General features: G+C 39.4%; 1 protein-coding gene and 1 long non-coding RNA gene across 4 annotated transcripts in view; both read right to left on the reverse strand.

The window, feature by feature from the left end:
* The window catches only part of LOC309653892 (uncharacterized protein), a 50,555-nt gene extending 39,720 nt beyond the window's left edge, over positions 1-10,835 (reverse strand). For 2 of the 3 annotated variants that reach the window (XM_082478653.1, XM_082478654.1), the window contains exon 1: positions 10,255-10,477. In XM_082478653.1, coding sequence (XP_082334779.1) covers positions 10,255-10,401 — 147 coding nt within the window. In that variant the 5' untranslated portion in view covers positions 10,402-10,477. Of the gene's footprint in view, positions 1-10,254; positions 10,478-10,809 lie in introns of those variants that run through there. The other variant, XR_014259597.1, reaches the window with a different exon arrangement.
* Positions 1-19,729, reverse strand: part of LOC309653895 — a 183,202-nt gene extending 163,473 nt beyond the window's left edge. Inside the window, exon 1 of the long non-coding RNA XR_014259598.1 lies at positions 19,069-19,729. This is a non-coding gene — a long non-coding RNA (uncharacterized lncRNA). The remainder of the gene's footprint in view (positions 1-19,068) is intronic.
* Between the last annotated feature and the right edge of the window lie 1,632 nt (positions 19,730-21,361).

Below are 21,361 nucleotides of genomic sequence, written 5' to 3' on the forward strand. Positions count from 1 at the left end.
CAGGCACCATGCTTTTTATCAAAGCCTTGGGTCAGAAGTTATGTCAGGCATTTTCCTACTGGAAGAAAACAAAACACTCAAAATCAGCCAATGGATCCTTCCATGAACAAATCAGTTGGCTAGTAGAGAGCTCAGGGATAGTCACATAAAAATTCATTTTTATTAGGCCACCTAAAAAATGATTATAAAATACACGGGGGGATTCTGCAGATATTCTATATACTTTCAAGGTAGCATATTTAAAATATATTAATTTCTCCATTTACTTGGTACTTACTGAGTACCATCAGCAAAGCACTGCAGGAACAAAGAAGCGTGATTCTGTTTTCAGGAAGTTTAAAATCTGATTAAGGAGGGAGACATGTAACCAAGCATCTGTTCTATGAAGCCAGTAAGAGCCTGAAAGCTAGTGCTTTTCATAATAGATGTTAAACTAATTACCTAAATGGATTGTGAATTTTGCTTTCTTGTCAAAGTGATGCAGTCAAAGCACCTGGTCAAGGATCAAGTTGCAATCACTTCCTGGCTCCACCACTGGTCATGAGGGCCAACCTTTCCTGTCACAGTAGCTGGATAAGAGCAGTCACAACACAGACAAAACAGTGGAAGTCAGATCTGGGGATCTTGCTGGATGTTTGGGGAAAGAGAATCATTCACCTTTTTACTTATCCAACAAATATGTATTGAGAACCCACTGTCTTCCAGGACCATCCCTGTGCTCTTGGGATTAGGAAGTAGGAATAACAACAAAAAAGAAAGAGGAAGTCTCTGCTTTCTTGGAGCTTGAGCTGAGGGAATAAACAAATAAATACATGCTTAGTGCTTCAGGGTAATAAGGACCAAAGTCCAAATAGAGGAAAGCATTCTCTCTATCACTGTGATTAGGAAGGTCGACCTTGGACATGGAGCTACCAAGCAGATTCCTGCCTGAGCATCAAGCTGACACTGGGAAGACAGAGCGGAAACATGAAGAGAGGCTGATCCTGATGGCACGGCCTCATCTGGATCTAACCTTGCCTGAAATGCAATGATGTGAACCAACAATTCCCCGTTTTGTTTAAGTCACTTGCCAATACCCCAGTCCTTCACACTCCCATTTCTTATTACTCCACATAGAATCAAACAACCATTAAGTCCTGAAAGTGTTCTTTGTGTGCAGTGTCACTTTTTCATTCTCACTGCCATCCTCCCACTTCAGTCCCTCTTACACCTGGGAAATGGAATAACAGTGGAAGACCTCAGGGGGATGGATCCCACAGGAAGTAGTGAAGGAGGAAGGACACCTCTTTGGCTGGCCAAATCCACGCAAGTCAACCCAGGAAGTCATTCGGCATCACCTCCATCTAAGAAAATGGAAGAAGATGCTCGTGAAGGCTCTGGGCATGTTGATGCTGGGGGTTGGGAAGGAGGCCTTGGGAGGGTGGGTAAGCCAGTCTCATCCCTAGGGAACTGGGATGGAGATTAAGATACAACATATGTCCTTTTCATGCTCAAATGCGCAATAGCCTGCAGGATGTATCTCCCCACTCTTGCTTCACCTTGCAGCAATATTCATGAGGAAAAGGAACTTTCCCTAGGCAAGCATGCAGCCTATCTTCCAACAAATGAATCCTATCACTTACAAGAAGAACAAGTGAAATCAGTCCATAGCGATGCAAATCTCCCAAAGATCAGGTTTTCAGGTTTCTTAAAATAGATCAGTAGTTCATCATGACAAAAGAATAGTAAATAATTATGATCCAAAGTTTATTCTTATAAACTGGAAAATCAATATAATGTTTGTTAACCTTGTACCATAGTTCAAAATAGATCATTTGACTTACCTCTAATAGGTAATTGACTCTGAGATCTGTCAATTCTACTGTGTTCTATGCCAGAAAAAATAGTTTTCAGAAATGTTCCTTGTCACTTTAAGAAAGCAAAGAGTAATTTGGCGTTCGCTCCCTTAAACTCTCTAATACGTACCTTAACTAAACTCTAGTCAACATATCCTCTTTCAGTCCCCCAATTTTTTTAACCCCTCGCAATGACGGCATGGTTCACACCATAGAAAAGGATGTGCTCTGAAATGTCAAGGCTCACAGGTTTTCTTATCAGAACTTCCGTGAATCGAGACTTCCCTGGTGGAGTAGTGGTTAAGAGTCCGCCTGCCAATACAGGGAACACGGGTTCGATCCCTAGTCCAGGAAGGTCCCACGTGCCGCGGAGCAACTAAGCCCACGCACCACAACTACTGAAGCCCTTGCGCCTAGAGCCCACGCTCCGAAACAAGAGAAGGCACCTCAATGAGAAGTCCGCGCACCACAACAAAGAGTAACCCACGCTGGTCGCAACTAGAGAAAGCCCGTAGCCTCAGTGCCGCAATGAAGACCCAACACAGCCAATAATTAATTAATTAATTAATTAATTAAAACAAGAAAACTTCCATGAATTAACACAACGTTGCAGAGAAGCCTAAGAATCACAGACACACAGCAGCTAGCCAGCTTGATGACATTACACAGCTATATTTTTCTTTTTATGTTGTATTATTATACTTTTAGTGTATAGCAATGTCCTTATTCTCAAGTTTCTAATCATCAAAGACACAGCAAACGTAAAGCTATATGACAAATCCTTAATTTTGATAATCTCCAAACATTTGAACAGATGTCTATAGAAACATATTATTTTTCTTACATCAGCCAAATCTGAGACATTAAAATAGTTAACAGTTCTTAAAATATTTTCTTCCATAATAGAAGTTTATATTAAAATTACTTTCTTTGACCTGAATCAAATTACTGAATTATTTTCGCATGCTAATCAGATTCCCTTTATTATATCTACTCGCCTTTAAATCAATATCCTACCAGCCATTCCTTAGAACTGTATTAACAGGAACCAGGACCTGGGAAGGCCTCAGAGGCAGGTTAAGTGCTGCTGGTTCTAACGGTGGCTGCATAGCAATATCCTAGAACACAAAACACCTCCGACACGTGAAGGCAATAGTTTCAACTGGGGTTCAACTGGGTCAGGGCAGATGTCTTTGTATTTCCTGATTGCTCACATGCTCAGAAATCCAAAGTGGAGACTATCCGTTCTGCATGGTAACAAGTAAGAAATAGCTCAATCCCACGTAACTGGATTGTCACCTAATCCAATCTGTGCCTCTTTTACAACTATTGACAGTGGTTTTTAATTCCTTCGGCAGGTCTCTCTACCCAACCAGCCTCCCTTAAGACACACAAACATACGTACACACACATGGTACATCCTGCCACTTCTCCCACCAATTCACCACTCCGAGGAAGAGTGTATTTAGCTTAACTTTATCAAGCTCTTTGGCTGCCTGAGGATTTATAAATGTTAAAATAAAAACTAATTACAACCTTGAGAACTGCAGGTGGCACCTGGTCTTATGTCTCAAGGCAGCAGGTCGCTCCTGCATCATCCAAGCAGCAATGTCACTGCTTGCTCCTAAGCTCCAGAGAAACCCTCTGTTGGGTCTCGAACACCCCAAGGAATGAGATGCTACTGAAACGAGCATGTGGGGACCCTAGGTCTATGCCACAGCGTTAAGTGGCTTCTGAGGTTATCGAAACTGCCACTGATTCCAAACAAGGTTCACCAGCCCCTTCCTCCCACAGTGGTCCAGTGAACACTAAAAAGGCATAAAAATTCCTTCTCCACAGGTGTCTCCACAGGTGACAGCCACTAAGGCCAGAGATGGAACCACAGGTGATACAACTTAGGAACCATAAATTTAAATATCTGATACACCATTTACCATATCCCTAAAATGACTCATCCGAAAGTATCATATTTGCCAGTTTAAAAAACAAACTTTTTTCAAGTTTCTCTCCATGAGTTAGCTATAACTAGCACATCCTCCATGAGTATCTTTTCCTGATGTACTACCGAGTAAAAACTTAATAAAAGCCATAGCCTAGATAAAATATATCATTTTTTCATTTGTGATTAACAGCCTTGGAGGGAGGTTTTTTTTTAAACTGGTCCATTAAATGGGCATATATTTAAATAAAAATTATATAGTTTCTAACTTTAAACTACTCAAAATTTCAAGTAATTTATGTTTCAATTCTATTTCAAATCAGTACACTGAAAATACCCATTACCTGGAAACTAAGGAGAATATTTTTATTTTTTATTGTGAGCCAGACTCCCTATATTATTATTGAAAAGTAAAGTTTCTAATGAACCAGAAAGGAAATTTATTGTAAAGCAACACTCAAACTAAGCACATGTATTATCACACAAGGTTATGTGTACACCTACCAGACATGTGCAATCTCTATGTCAAAGCATTGTTTTCAAAAAGTTAAAAACACAACACGTACAAATATAGAACAAATGCATGCCAAAGAATCATAAACTCATTAATGACTAATCCAGTAAAAGAGCATTTTGAGAAACTAGGAATTTACAGGCATTTATAGAAGAACATTAGAATGAGATTGCTAGGTTACAAAAAAACTGATCAATGTCCTACAGGGCAATAAAACCTTTGTAGTTACCATATGTACCTGAAAAAAAAAAAAATCATCAATTTCAGCTTCTAAACTCCAATCAAATAGTAAATGACCAAGTCATACATGGGTGCATTCTTCTAGGTAATTAAACAATCATGTGGGCCTATTAAACAATGTTCCTGCATAATGTCAAAAGGTCACTCTATCATACCCTCTCTTTTTTTAACTTTTTATTTTACATTGGAGTATAGTTGATTTACAATGTTGTGTTAGTTTTTACAGTATTTACAAGTTGTGTATAACTTTAATTAGCACACAGATTTTAACCTTATGCCATAGAACTCAAACTGGAAAAAACATGTATGATATTTTGAAGGAACGTATTACATATGGTTTCCTGCCTCTCAGAAATAGGTAGACATAAATAATTCCGTTTTTAAAAGTTATTCAATATGATGCAACAGAGCCTATAGCAATCAGCACCGCAACGGGCCCCAGGTAGGCAGATTGAGTGGGGACACTTTGGAAGTTACTCTGAAGAACTTTGTATGTTGAAGCCAAGCCCTTAAAGGCTCTGAAAAGTTAAGTGGGGAGAAGATCCAGAGGTTAATTTCATATTTGTTTTTCAGGATTAGAATTAGAATTGCAGGTAAACCCTGGATCTATTCATTCCAAATTGTTTGAACTCTTTTATACTTTTATAAGTATACTTTTATATTCAAATTCTGATTTTGATTTAAAGGGAAAAATTCAAATTCAAATTTGCTCAGTTAATTGAGATTTTTGTCAGTGAATATGTCCTTTATTTAGTACTCTTGAATGATTTGGGGTTGTTTTTCCAAATCAACTCAAAGGAGCAGACATTCTTGAGCTCCAGTCTTCTCCCCAGAACAGGCTTTCAGGCGTGGGAGGGTCACTGATAATGTGTCTTTAGGGTCATTTTGTTTGTTTGTTTGCTTAAAGAGTCTCCCCCAGTTGCATAAGCTTCAGGACCCTCACAGCTCTAGCCTTGCCTGTCACTCTGTGTTGATAGTCACATGGACTTTGTAAGTTTTTTTGGAGAAAAAAATGTTGTTGTTTTCCCGAAGTTTTCAAAAATATTCTGACCTCAGTATTTCTGGGAAGTTTATTCAAATATGATTTTTAAAAAAAAACCGTCCGTTTACCAGTTTGTTGAAGACTCTTTCCAACAAGTCCAAGCTCCAGTGCTTACTAAATACCTCTCTCCATATTCTATGCTCATTTTCCCCAACATGTTTCACTGAATCACGAATGGATTCCCCATTCACCTGCTCCAGGGGCACATCCTCTGATAGGCTCCCTCCCTAAACCAAGGAACATATTACATATGGTCTAATGCCTTTCAGAAATAGGTAGACATAAGTAATTCAATCTAAATATCAACCAAAATACTGACATTTTCTTATTCAGATTATATCTCTTCTTCCTCCCCAAAGATCTGAAAATTCATAAAGAAACAGTAGATTCACAGGGATAATCCTGATTAACTTGGAGGATTCGACTCACTCTAGAAAACCACTAAGCACACTATTGAGACAAAAAGAAGCCTGCACCAATTAAAACAGTAGCAGGATTTTAGTCCATATTACCCAAGGTGAAAACTTCTTTATGGACTGTATTGTCTTAGCACACATGGCATTACTTGAGATTGACTGTGCTCACATAGCAATAGAATATGTTGATGACACTTAGCAAATAATTACAAAGAATCTGTGCCCATTGAAATGACAGGAGTTCTGACAACCAATACCCTTGAGAAGAGACATTTGATAAACACACTATTAGACATTCACTTAAATCAATTCTCACGACTTTATACGTCTTAGCAGTTGTAGCATTATGTTCAGTTCCTCCATTCTGCAATTCATGTATTTTTATACCAAATTCTTAAGGTTAATCATGTTATTGGGTTAGGATAATTTATACAACAAGTGTCTCACTATTATACGATGTATGTTATTTTTATTTTAAAAGAATAATATTGTGTGATAATATCTATTAGAGGATCATATTAATAAACTTTCATTAAAGATGATACAGTAACACTTTAGCACATAGGAGCCATTGCTCCAGTGAAGAAAGGATTCAAATCTGATACAAATCTTCAAATTGAGGTGCTAATATATTTGCCTAGATCAAGCACTAGGTATTACATGAAGAGCACATGTTTGTCTCCCATGCTGGCCAACAAAATGGGCTTGATCTGCTCCCCCAACCAAGGGCAGAGACCTCTCATACATATGCAGGACATAACAGGGAAGAGACATTGTTGGATAAAAACAAATCCTCATTACCACTCCTAGAACAGTGATTCAAGTTGTGTGCCCCACCTGTAGTGGGCCAGAAATACATCTTTTATTCTCACAACAGGAAGGGCACTTTTGACAGGGGAAGGAAACAAAAGAAGACTTCTAGAGAAAATTACAAGTACTGAGATTTAACAAGGTGCGGATGAATGTGTAACACTCACTAAATTGAACCCCTGGGTCTATAAATGTCATCATTTACGTCAAATAATCACCATCAACAGCGGCTGAAATGTCTAACACTGGCTTCAGTCCTTTTCAGAGACTTCAGTCCTTTTTCTTTTCACTGGGGAGTAGAGTTAGGGAGGACAGCAGCTACTAGCTATAGCTGGCACTTTACTTATATGGGGAAAATAATTCAGCTGTAAATTAACTTCCAATTGTGTTGTTCCTTAATCGGGAAAGAGTAAACATTACTCCTCAAAGTGACATGCGATCCAGGAGACAGATTTACAACACTAAATATCCAATCAAAATATTGACATTTTCTTATTCAGATTATATCTCTTCTTCCTCCCCCCCCCAAAAAGATCTGAAAGTTCATAAACAAATAGTAGATTCACAGGGATAATCCTAAAACAGAGAGCTACTGCCCTCTTCCACTTGTGGCTCATGGTAGGAAGTGAGCAAACCAACCACTGTCTGCACAACAACTTCTGGAAAACAGGGCTCTAACTTGGAATCTATATTCTAACTTTCCTCTTGCGTTCCATTTAAGAGGATAACTCCATTAGAACAACACTTTCATCTTGACTAAATACAAAGAGTTCTAGAAGGCAGACCAAGTAGAGATGCACAATTTTTAAATATCAGGTCCTAGAGGATGCTGTCCATTCAACTTGTTTTATCTTCAAAAAGAGAGAGAATAAGAGAAAAAAAAAAAAAAAGCCCATGTTTTTGGCTATTTAGAAACATTACTCTCGCCCTGTGTAGACTCCTCCTGACTTAAAATTTCCCATTAATTATAAAGATTCATGTCAAAACATGGATAATTTCTGAGATGTCAAATGTTTCAACCAAGTCCTGTATGAGAGTATGTCTTATGCCAGAACCTCACCCAGGTTGACACCCCCCCCCGCCCCCGCGTCTGTCTGACTAATTTACTACTGAGAACCAGTTGTAAATAGAGGAAAAATGTCACTGTATCCTTTTGGGGAGAAGATCTTTACCTTTTTGAACATTTACATACAGTTCTCATTATTTTATCAGGGCTTAAGAATATTTCATTTTTGTTAGTTTTAAAGTCTTGTCTGAAAAGATTACTTGAGTTCTTAAAACACTTCTTAGGAATAAAAGGTTAGCGATCAAAAGACTTGAGCAAATGCTCGTGTTCGTGATTTCTTGTTGGTAACCTAAATCCCATCCTGCTGGCAAACTCCTCTTTAGAATTTCTCAAATGATGGGACAGGACTAAAAGAACCCTCTACCTTGATTTATGTAGTAACAAATTTCAAATATGGGTTTGAAATACCTTGCTTGTATATACATCTACACATACAAACAAACACCTCCCAAATATTCGAGAGTTAAGGAAAAATCCAATTGGTCAAATTAGCTAATCTAGACTATAATACGATAGTATTATATGTAATATTATAATAATAATAATATATGTAATATATATAATATATATATTATATATATAATAGTAATTATATATGTAATCTAGACTATATAGACTATCTAGACTAGACTATATATATGTAATATATATAATATATATATTATATATATAATAGTAATTATATATGTAATCTAGACTATCTAGACTATCTAGACTATTACATATTACTATAATATGTAATCTAGACTATAATACGATAGTAATATATGTAATATTATAATACTATAATATAGATTATTATATTATAATATAATAATCTATATTATAATACTATAATATATAGAATATAATAGTCTATAATCTAGACTATAATTACCTCTACTGCCACAAAGGATACTGTCAAATGAGATTAGCAAGCAATTATCAAACACAGTTTGTGTACCCTCTATGAATCTTTACTTCTGCAAAGACATTTAAATATATACTTGACACTTGAACAACTATAGTAGCCATCTTTGCGGTGATCAAGGACTCTATAGTATCTAAAATGTTCTTAGCCATGCACATTTACATAGGTACTTTTAACTTACTGAACTTTTAATCAGAGTACTAAACACATCTAAATAAAACAGAGGCTGAAAAGTGAAAACTAGCATTCACATTTGAAGAGTCAGCCAGAGACCCAGACGAACTGAGCTTAGAGATATATTCAATTCAGAAAAGGATATCTGCCTGGATATTCAGACATGGAGCACCTCAGAGCATGTGACTCTTAAAAAAGATGCTCAGTATGAAGAACATGATACCTCTGTGGATTTCAGGGAATAAAATACAAACAGAAAATAAAGAATATCAAAATAACTGATCTTGCAATATCCTGTAATCACAACTAAGGAGACAAGAAAGGCAGCACAGCACTCTGCTTCTCTTCTAAGGGAAGGATTTTTGAAGCCATGTTTCCTTTAAGTAAGAGTGACCTCTGGTGACTTTTTAATTGCACCTCAGTGTACTATGTTAAATTATTCTACAATTCTTTTATACTAGCAAATCATTTAGTACTACATTTTTAATTTCTTAGCAAAGTGATAAATGCTTTACCGCAGGACCTAAGGATTTCATGTAAATGCCTCCATTTTAATTAATTCATGGAAATTGTGCCCAAAGCTAAATTAAAATTCTGTCTGAAACACGGGGCAGTATTTTCTTAAAGGAGACTAAGGCTCATTTTCAGGAGTGACTCATATAATATGGCATTAAATGAGCTGATACTAAATGATGACAACACAAACTTATCACAGCCTCGGGGCATATATGGATGAATGCTGGAAGGGTAACTATTTGTACAATATGCTTTTCACTTTAGCACAAACTTCCTGGTAAGGGCGGAGTTCCCCAGCCCACCCCACCCCCAGATAAAACGGGATACCCAGCAGCAAGGTCGGTTTCTAACATGCCTACTAGCACTTTCTTGAAATGCATAATAGCTTGCCTTACTCCCTACAACCTGATTTAAAAAAAATTCTTGAGGGGGATGGGGTGTGGATGTAGGACTAAGGGGGCTTTCTTCCAATCCCTCAAGGAAAGAAAAGCGCTATGATGGAAATTTCAATCTGAATAACACTTCGAAAACTTTTTCCGATTTCCAGATTAAAATGCCTTGAGGTCGGCTGAATCAATTTGGCTAGCATCTTTAGATCAGACTCACATTGCCAGTCCAGAACTGAGAGGTTAATATATCTTCACTGAACCAACAAAATGAGAAACACAGCACATCACAATATACAAGCATGTGCACTTGCAAATGAACCTGAATGGCAGGTTATGTTTTTCCTTTAAGCAAAAGCCTTCTAATTCTGAGGGGTCTATCCTTCTCGTAATTCTGGGGACTAACCAGGTTTGCCGCCTGGGCTCTGCTGCGGAGCCTGCCCGCCGCTGCAGCGCCCGAGTTCTTGGTACCCGATTCCGCAGGGCGCCAACTGCAAACATCTACGCTAATGCAGGACCCGGCCAGGTCGGCCAACGATTTCCTTTCTGACATAAATCCTGCAAAATGTATTCATAGTAAAAAGAAATAAATGACATATTGGCATGCTCTTCTCTCCTCATCTCCTGCTATTCTCTCTCTGGTCTCTCTCCGCCTCAATATTCTCATGCTAATTTTAGCTTTTACTAGAATTTGAGCTTTCTCAATGAATATTCAAAACAACAGCACACAGAGAAAATTCAGCTCACAGACAAGTCAAAACAGGCTTTGTGTATTACAGACTTGACAAGTGGAAAAACCATTGTAAACCATCCTATCCAAGCGTTGGGACTTTGCGATGTTTTTTAAATGCCTCATTTTCAGAAGCAGACCAGTGATTCCATTTGTAAAATTCAATTATTTTTTTAAAAAACACCAATTCTCAGTTGTCAGTATAAGTTTTAAAAGATTTGCTGTACTCACAAGTATTCCCTGCTGCTAATGTACTCCAGGGCTTTGCAGACAAAAGAAAGAGCATCCTGAGACAGGCTCCCACGGCGGAGTCCATGTTCACAGTCGCCTGGGCTCCCCACCCCAAAACCCAAGGTGTCCAGACAGCTGCTCTGAGCCGGAGTCTGCAAGCTCCCTCCCGCTCGGGGTAGCTAGCGCTCCCTCCTCCGGGCTCGGCGAACCCGCGCAGCCGGCGGGCGGGAGCCCCAACCTGCAGCCACACCCCCACCCCACCCCCACCCGCTCCCGCCGCGCTGCGAGCTCCACGCGTCCCGGGCGCTCCTGGCGGTGGCGGGAGGAAGTGCGAGTCAAGTCGGTGAAGGTCTTCAACCTGCACTCGCTCCGAATCCGAATCCGCGGTCCTAGCTCCTTCACCGGCTGGTTTCCCACTCTGAACAGCTGAGCAGGTCAGTGGACTTCAGTCTGAGACCGAGCTTCACCACGCTGATGATGCTTGAGCATTAACACCGATGCTAGGAAAAATGTGAGTTTCTTTTTTTTTTTTCTTGGTTGAAAAGAACTTAGGACAAGTAACTAATCCGGTTTGAAGAAAATATTTACATGTACTGAGAACTGTTGTAAAAAAGACTGCTTTTGTTTTCCCAACTCATTTAATGATTCATATTTAAAAATAAAAACCTAAAGAACCTTATTATGGTAATCATTTCGAAATATATACGGTTATATATACAGTGTTATGTGTCAAAATACATCTCAATAAAGCTGGAAAAAATTAAAATTAAAAAATAATTAATTAAAACACCGACCCGACTTCTACTATAATGTCAGCATTTTATTATGTATATTCCTACTTGGAGATTTGAGAATTGTGGTCAGCAGATATATAAAACTAAAAACTGGCATCCTGGGAGAAGGAATCTTACTCCAAATATCATCAGGGAAGTGACCTTATGTTAAGTAGGTAAACTGAATACACTTAATTGAAGAATGAAGAGTTCTGAATCAACTTCTATATACTGTATGTGTATTCCTTTCCATTCAAATTCTTTAATACAGTTACCCAAAAGTTCATATTGAAAAATGATGGAATATAAAAGGCATCTTAAATAAATAAATAAATGGATAGATAAATAAATGGATAGATAGATAAGCAGATAAATAGATAAATTGTTTCGGAGTATATAGATAGAGGCCTGATGGCCCATGGAGGAAGAAGGATTTCAAGACCCATGACCTTGAGGTAAGTCACATGGCCTCCTCTACTTCCTAAAGAGGCTGCCAGCAGATGTAAATGAAGGAGGGATGAGCATGGCATCACTAGGATCAATACTCTCCTAAAAGTGTGACCAGACTCATGACAAATGCGCTGAGACTTAGGAACAGTGTCCAGGCATTCTTGCACCATCCAAAGTGATCAGAATATGAAAGTAACTTTAACCTTGAGTAGGGCGTTATATGCCTGAGAACAAAGCAGAAAAGCTGTTTTTATTATTTCTATTCTGCAACCTGGGTAAAAAACAAACACAGGAATAGAAAATGTAAATAGCTTGGCAAGGCCACAGAATTTACAAGTAGAATTTGACCCAAATATGTAGATTCTGATCCCAACTTTCCAGCTTTCTCCACTCCTACTCAGGGCCCCTGGGAATCAGGAACTCTTCCCACTCACCCCATCAATCAGCAGTCCCGGGAAACACTGAGCAAAGCTTGCTCGGAGGGTGCATTTAGAACCTTGAAAAAAGCCACAAGCGGTAGAGTGACCTTCATTTATTAGTCAGACATTTTCCTAGTGCCTAATACATGTCCCAGAACCTGAATATGGTATTTCTAATTTTTAAAGCAAATATAAATTAATGATTTACATTAAGTGTCTAATATTTTTTAAAGCCTATACAACAGACAGTCTGTGTGTGTGTGTCTGTGTGTGTGTGTGTAATCTAAATAAATGGTCACAGCATTCCTTTGAAGTAAATGTTACTCTGCCCATTTAATGGATAGACAGACTAACCTCAGAGAGTTTAATGGATGTGTCACAAAGCAAGCCAGACTTGGACCAGGTCAGCTGAGCTCTGAAACCCCTTCTCACTGGCCCTCAGGTCTCTGAAACAGAAAAGTTGTCACCTGTGAAAACTCTATTCAGTTGTTCATGGGAAATCCATTTAAAATGGGTTAGAAGGCGCCTTAGTAATTGATGTCAATTAAAACCAAAAAGGACAATGCTGGTAAATTACTTGAGCAGACATTCAGGATGGATTTTCCAAGTCAGAGATGAAACAGCCCACGAGGGATTGAGATTTGCAGGCAGATGTCCTTGTGCAGTGCACAGCATTGACCACTGGACAGCACTGGGGCTGTTACATGATCTTCCAAGACAAGGGCAGCCCCAGGTGAGGAGGCTTGAAGAGACCAGGCAAAGCAGGGCCCAAAGCAGGGACTTGCTAGCAGACAGCTGATGCGACTCCTGGTTTTACCCCTTTCCAGCTGCCTTCTTTCGCTGGAGACTTCGTGGCTTTGTGCTTCACTTTTCTTGTGTGTAGAATGGTGATGATAGCCAGTCATAGAGCCATTATGAAATTACAGGTCTGAAACCCCCACAAAGGGATGGAAACTGCTGAGCATTCCACGTACCAGCCCCAGAGCTGCCCTAGGAGTTGGTACCCACCCGTGAGACCCCCGGCAGCTGCTCAGCATCTGTGATCCTCAGCTTCGTTGTCTGTTTCATAAGATAATAGAAGTCTTACCAGCAGACAACTGATCCAAGGGTTACAGGAGTAAATGAATGTCAAGTACTTAACACCATGCTCATCCACAGGGCGCTGGATCAGGTAGGCTGATGCTAGAGCTCCAGGCTCAGAGGAGAAAGGATGCCTAACGGGACCGCCAAGGCCTCCAAGCTAAATCCCTGCAGGTCAGGGGCAGTCCGCTGCATTCTGTGACCTGTTTCCACAGCCCTTTGCTCTTTTATGTAAGAAAGATGACAGATAATCAACAAGACCAACTGAATAGCACAGGGAACTCTACTCAACATTCTGTCATAATCTATATGGGAAAAGAATCTGTAAAAGAATGGACACATGTATATGTATAACTGAATCACTTTGCTGTACAACTGAAACTAACACAATATTGTAAATCAGCTATACTCCAATATAAAATTAAATTAAATTAAAAAAAATCAAAACAAAGGAAAGGTGAAGAAAATGTGTAGATCTAATCTTGCACATTTCTCTAAGTGATGATTCAAAGCCCACAAATCACGCACGCGCATACATGTATGTGTCTGCAGAGTTCACACCAAACACAAAAGAGAACTTGAAATCAGCACACGTCACAAATAAAAGACAAGAAATCAACTTCCGATGTTCAGAAGTGTGTGGACCCTCATATGTGTAAGTGCAGACAGGCTGCCTAGGAAAGTATTTTCTAAGTGAAACTACACCCTTGGCATTTCCTGACCAAAGTCTTCTGTTTTCCTGCTCACCTGAGAGCAGTCTGTGCACTCAGGATTCCCTACCGAGAAGAGGAAGGATCAACTCACCCCACCTGAATGAAATCCTTTCTCAATGCTCTCCATAGATCAAAACATGACTCCATTCATTTTTCTTCTTTATTCAGCAGTTTTCTCCCTGTAAATTATTTCTGCGTGTTTTATCTAAATCTGGGAATACATTTAACTTTACTCTTGTAATGGGAACAGATGTATCATTAAATCCTCTGAAAGAATACTGTGAATAAAATATAATCGTATTTCTATTAGGAGTCATTTTTCCCATAAGCCCCCAGGCAACAAATCCTGAAGAACGATTATGGAGAGACAGACTGCAGGGAGAAGAATTGTCACATGTGTGATAAAAAACACGCTGCACGGTGTCTTTGCAGGTTATCTCTGATGAGCTATGTTCCCTATAACTAGCCCTTGGAAGCCCTGGTTTTAACAACCAAAGGATTATGCATCTAATTACATAAATCTCAGCTAGAGAATAGTCAGCCTCATATTGTTATCCGAAAAACTAAGTTTGCCTCTTGGTGGGTGTCGAGCCAAAAGACACAACCAAGACAAAGAGTGAGAGAAGGAAGGATTTGTTACTTGCAGCAAGTAAGTAGAACACCAGGGATCTTTCCCAAAGCGGTGTCTCCCCAAACAGCAAAACTGGGGAAGTTTTAAGCTAAGGGTACATGTATATTCATGAAAGGACTTGGGAGGTAGGCAGAGCCCAGGCTTTAGTTGATTGAAATCCGGAGGATCAGAAAAGGTCAACGCCATCATCCCTTAGGTTCCGTTTGACCTGGTGGTTGAGTGCTTCAGGCTAATCTTTACCATGGAAACAGAACTGGAAGTCTTTACAATTGATACATTATTACTAGTGCTACTTCTCTTGCCTGATAACAGTCAGCATTCTTGTTTTCCCTTAAGATCCTTCATTACTGAGACCTGTTCAAGGGCAAGCACTCTGGCCAGGCTTAGATCACAAAATGGCTTGTACTAAATTAATAGGTGTTCTCTTATGTCCAGAAAGCCATGCCTGGTTTTCTTTCTCCATAGACCCCCTACCTTATCTGCTTATACTATTTCTTTCCAATTCAGCCCATTTCAACCCAGTAGGACTTTTGGGGACTAACAAACACTGGTATCTAAGATAGAACAAACCACAACTAAGAACTTGAAGTATAAAAGCAATACTGCATGGTATTTCCAAAAGTGCTTAATAAACATTTCACAGGATTGTGCATAAACAACACACTTTTTCTGACATTCTGGCACAAGTAGAATCAGAGAGGCTTAACGTTAAAATGAAGTGCAGAGTCAGCTGTCCAGCATTCTACCCAATTCAAGCACCACAGTCTCCAATAGCATCTTGCACACATGTCCACTGATGGCAGCAGCTGAGGTGCATACATAGAGAGAAAAGGGAGATTCTAGAACTTCCTTCTATCATATCACAAAGAAGGATAAATTCACAGAATCAACTACATGAGTGTCCAGGAAAAAAAATTCTTTTTTTTTTTTAAACTTTTTAAATTGAGATATATTATACCCTTTAAACAAAATTTCTAATTTTATGAAAGGCATAAAAGGTCACAATTTTTCTTTACTCCTTTGGGGTAGGAAGAGGGAGGCAGAGTTGAGTGCATCCTTAAAAGTCCTTTTCTAATTTAAAATTAAAATCAACATCTGATCTTGACCTAAGAATTTTTCTATTGAGGTATAATTGACATAGAACACTATATTAGTTTCAGGTGTACAATTCAATGATTTGACATTTGTGTGTATTGCAAAATGAACATCACAGTAAATCTGGTTACCATCAATCACCATACACAGTCACAGATTTTTTTCTTTCTTCTTGTGATGAGAACTTTTAAGATTTACTTGCAGCAACTGGTAAATATGCAATACAGTATTAATAACTATATTCACCATGCTATACATTACATCCCTGTGGCTTATTTATTTTATAACTGGAAATTTGTACCTTTTGAACCCCCTTCACTCATGTCACCTACTTCCAACCCCCATCCCCACCCTCCCAGTCTGGCAACCAACTATCTGTTCTCTGTATTTATGAGCTCCTTTTTTTTCTTTTTAAGATTACTCATATCAGTGAGACCATAGGTTATCTTTCTCTAACTTATTTCACTTAGCATAATGCTCTCGAAGTCCCTCCATGTTGTCACAAATGGCACAATTTCCTTTTTCTTAATGGCTCAATAGTATTCCAGTGTGTGTATCACATTTTTTTATCCATTCACCCATCAATGAACACTGAAGTTGTTCCCATGTCTTAACTATTGTAAATAATTCTGTAATAAACATGGGTGTACATATATCTTTTGGAGTTAGTGTTTTCATTTTCTTTGTACAAATACACAGAAGTGAAATTGCTGGATCATATGGTAGTCCCAGTTTTGATCTTTTGAGGAAACTCCATGCTATTTTCCATACTGTCTGTACCAATTTACATTCCCACCAAGAGTGCACAAGTGTCTCCTTCTCTTCACATCCTTGCCAACACTTGTTATTTCTTACCTTTTGATGATAATCATACAAACAGGTGTGAAGTGATATCTCATTGTGGTTTCGATTTGCATTTCCCTGATGATTAGTGACGTTGAGCATCTTTTCCTATACCTGTTGGTCAACTGTATGTGTTCTTTGGAAAAATGTCTCTTCAGATCCTTTGCCCATTTTTAATTAGATTGTTTGTTTGCTATTGAGTTGTGTGAGATCTTTATATATATTAGATATTAGCCCATTATCAGATACATGATTTGCAAATATTTCTCCCATTCAATTGGTTGCCTTTTCATTTGGTTGATGGTTTCCTTTACTGTACAAAAGCTTTTTAGTTTGATGTAGTCTCACTTGTTTATTTTTACTTTTATTGCCTTTGCTTTTGGTGTCATATCCAAAAAATCATGGCCATGACCAATGTCCAGGAGCTTACCGTATATGTTTCCTTCTAGGAGTTTTATGATTTCAGGTCTTAAATTCAAGTCTTTATTCCATTTTGAGTTAATTTTTGTATGGTGTAAGGTAGTAGTCTAGTTTTATTCTTTTGCATGTGGCTGTCCAGTTTTGCCAACACCATTTGTTGAACAGACTGTCCTTTCCCCATTGTATATTCTTGGCTCCTTTGTGATAAATTAAGTGACCATATATGTGTGCGTTTATTTCTGAGCTCTCTATTCTGCTCCATTCATCAATGTGCCTCTTTTTATACTAATACCATACCATAGTTTTGTAATATAACTTACAATCAGGAAGCATGATGCTTCCAGCTTTGTTCTCTCTTAAGATTGCTTTGGTTATTCAGGGTGTTTTGTGGTTCCTTACACATTTTAGGATTTTTTTGCTCTGTTTCTGTGTAAAATGCCATTGGAATTTTGATAGGGATTGAACTGAATCTGTAGATTGCTTCTGGTAGTATGGACAGTTTAACAATATTAATTCTTCTAATCTTTGAGCCACAGAGTATCTTTCCATTTATTTGTGTCTTCTTCAGTTACTTTCATCAGTGTCTTATAGTTTTCAATGTACAGGTCTTTCACCTCCATGGTTAAATTTATTCATAGGTATTTTATTCTTTTGATGCAATTGTAAGTGGTATTGTTTTATTACTAGCATATAGAAATGCAACCAATTTTTGTATATTGATTTTGTATTCTGCAACATTACTAAAGTTGTTTATTAGTTCTAACAGTGATTTTTGGTGGAGTCTTTAGGGTTTTCTATATATAATATCATGTCATCTGCAAATATTGACAATTTTACTTCTTCCTTTCCAGCTGGGTGCTGCTGATTTCCTTTTTTTTTTTTTGCCTAATTACTCTGACTAGGACTTCTAATACTATGTTGAATAAAAGTGGCGAGAGTGGGCATCTTTCTCTTATTCTTGATCTTAGAGGAAAAGCACAGAGTATGACATCAGCTATGGGCTTCTCATATACGGCCTTTATTGTGTTATAACCAATTTGATTTTATTGCACAGAATTGAATCTAAATTCAACCATAAGCATTTTAATGATTATCATTAAAAGTCTTTTTAAATTGAAAACAAGACTGAGAACTCGTAATAGTGCTGGTTAATTAAAAAAACACACCCTTAAGGATTAAGTTTATTCCATAATTCCAGTGATATTTTTTTAGGCTGAAGTACTGATGAGTGAAGTACTCCAGTGTAGAGGAATCTTGAAAATACTCTGAGTGAAATTAGTTAGTCATAAGGAACCATATATTATATGAGCCCATTGATATGAAATGTCAAAAAGGACAAACCTATAGAGACAGAAAGTAGATGAGTGTTTGCTTGGGGCTGTGGGAGATGGGAGACTTGTAGGCTAGAAAAAGAAAGATTTCTTTTTTTGGAAATTGATAAAATTTCCAAAATTTTTTTTATCAATAAAATTGATAAAATAGATTGTGGAGATGAATGCACAACTCTGTGAATATACAAAAAAACAATTGAATTGGACACTTTAAGTAGGTGAATTGTACAGTAGGTGAATTATATCTCAAAGCTGTTTTTAAAAAGGAATACAGAAACTCTAGAAAAACATTGAATCCACTGACATCTACTTTACCACACTATTCCAAATAGAAATGTAACTGAAAAATGGGAGTTAAAAAACATAAGCAGCAATATCCGTTATTTACTGCCATAATAATGCTGTGAATCAACCAGAAACCTCAGTGGCAGACACCACTTTACTGAGCTCAGGGGTCTCAAGACCACACTCTTGGCTCAGCAGGTGTTCTGGTCTCCTGCGCACCTGCCTTGGGGAGGCTGTTGTCCGCTGATGGAGAATGGCCCCATCTGAGATGACTGGACTTGTGTATCATTGCGCAGCAAACAAACCCAGGCACCTCTCACCGCGGTGGCACAGAACTAAGAGAAGAAGCAGAAAAATACAAGTCTGTTCTGATCTTCGTGTGTCACATCAGCTGGCATTCCATTGACCGAAGTAAATCTCATAACCTAACTCGGGATCAAGGGTTGGGAGAACAGATTCTGCCTCTTCAGTAAAAGGAGCTGAAAAGCCATGTGTCAAAGAGGGTGAATCCAGGAGCGTGAAGAATGAGGACCATTTAGACCTCAGTCTCTGCCCAGCACAGGGTATTTGTGATGGAAGAAAACTGAGCAGAAATTAAATATTTGCCATCTGGCAGCTTCACTTTCTCACCATTTTCACTTAAAATTGTATCAGAGGGCTTCCCTGGTGGCGCAGTGGTTGAGAATCTGCCTGCTAATGCAGGGGACACGGGTTCGAGCCCTGGTCTGGGAAGATCCCACATGCTGCCGAGCAACTAGGCCCGTGAGCCACAACTACTGAGCCTGCGCGTCTGGAGCCTGTGCTCCGCAACGAGAGAGGCCACGATAGTGAGAGGCCCGCGCACCGCGATGAAGAGTGGCCCCCGCTTGCCGCAACTAGAGAAAGCCCGTGTACAGAAACGAAGACCCAACATAGCAATCGATCAATCAATCAATCAATTAAAAAAAAAAAAAGACTCCTCATTTCCTCCTCTTCCCCTTTAAAAAAGAAAAAAAAATTGTATCAGAAACTTTGAAATATCTTTCTGTTTCATCTTGATTTAGATAATAGAAACATTTGACTATTCCTGGCCCAGCTCTGGGAACTGTTCCCTTTAATCCTCTCAGACCCTTCTTTCCCCAGCTCTTCATCAATGCATGTGCCGATCAGTTGCATACAGGCTTTATCTTTGAAGGGCAGCCTCGCCAGATCTCTGGGGTTTTCTCTTTGCACAGCTCTCTCCTCTCTGATACTCTGTTGTGCAAACTCTGGCACAACAGAGTTTGATCTCCCTGGAGTCTCAGCTGTGTCTCCTCAGCTCATAGAAAGCAACTTGGGAACCAAGATGGCGGAGTAGAAGGACGTGCTCTCACTCCCTCTTGCGAGAGCACCAGAATCAAAACTGGCTGCTGGACAATCATTGACAGGAAGACCCTGGACTTCACCAAGGAGGATACCCCACGTCCAAGGACAGAGGAGAAGCCACAGTGAGACGGTAGGAGGGGCGCAATCAGAGTAAAATCAAATCCCATAACTGCTGGGTGGGTGACTCACAGACTGGCGAACATTTATACCACAGAAGTCCACCCACTGGAGTGAAGGTTCTGAGCCCCACGTCAGGCTTCCCAACCTGGGGGTCCGGCTACGGGAAGAGGAATTCCTAGAGAATCAGACTTTGAAGCCTAGTGGGAATTGATTGCAGGACTTTGACAGGACTGGGGGAAACAGAGACCCCACTCTTGGAGGGCACACACAAAGTAATGTGTGCATCGGGACCCAGGGGAAGGAGCAGTGACCCTGGGGGAGACTGAACCAGACCTACCTGCTGGTGTTGGGGGGTCTCCTGCAGAGGCGAGTGGTGGCTCTGTTTCACCGTGGGGATAAGGACACTGGCAGCCGAGGTTCTGGGAAGTTCTCCTTGGCGTGAGCCCTCCCAGAGTCTGCCATTAACCCCACCAAAGAGCACGGGTAGGCTCCAGTGTTGGGTTGCCTCAGGCAAAACAACCAACAGGGAGGGAACCCAGCCCCACCCATCAACAGTCAAGTGGATTAAGGTTTTACTGAGCTCTGACGCCACAGCAACAGGGAGGGAACCCAGCCCCACCCATCAACAGTCAAGTGGATTAAGGTTTTACTGAGCTCTGACCGCCACAGCAACAGTCAGCTCTACCCACCACCAGAGCCTCCCATCAAGCCTCTTAGATAGCCTCAACCACCAGAGGGCAGACAACAGAAGCAAGAAAAACTACAATCCTGCAGCCTGTGGACCAAAAACCACAGTTACAGAAAGATAGACAAGATGAAAAGGCAGAGGGCTATGTACCAGATGAAGGAACAAGAAAAAACCCCAGAAAAACAACTAAATGAAGTGGAGATAGGCAACCTTCCAGAAAAAGAATTCAGAATAATGATAGTGAAGATGATCCAGGACCTCGGAATAAGAATGGAGGCAAAGATTGAGAAGATGCAAGAAATGATTAACAAAGACCTAGAAGAATTAAAGAACAAACAAACAGAGATGACCAATACAATA

This window comes from Balaenoptera physalus (assembly GCF_965194825.1).
Source record: "Balaenoptera physalus genome assembly, contig: HAP1_SCAFFOLD_1423, whole genome shotgun sequence".
Lineage (NCBI taxonomy): Eukaryota > Metazoa > Chordata > Mammalia > Artiodactyla > Balaenopteridae > Balaenoptera > Balaenoptera physalus.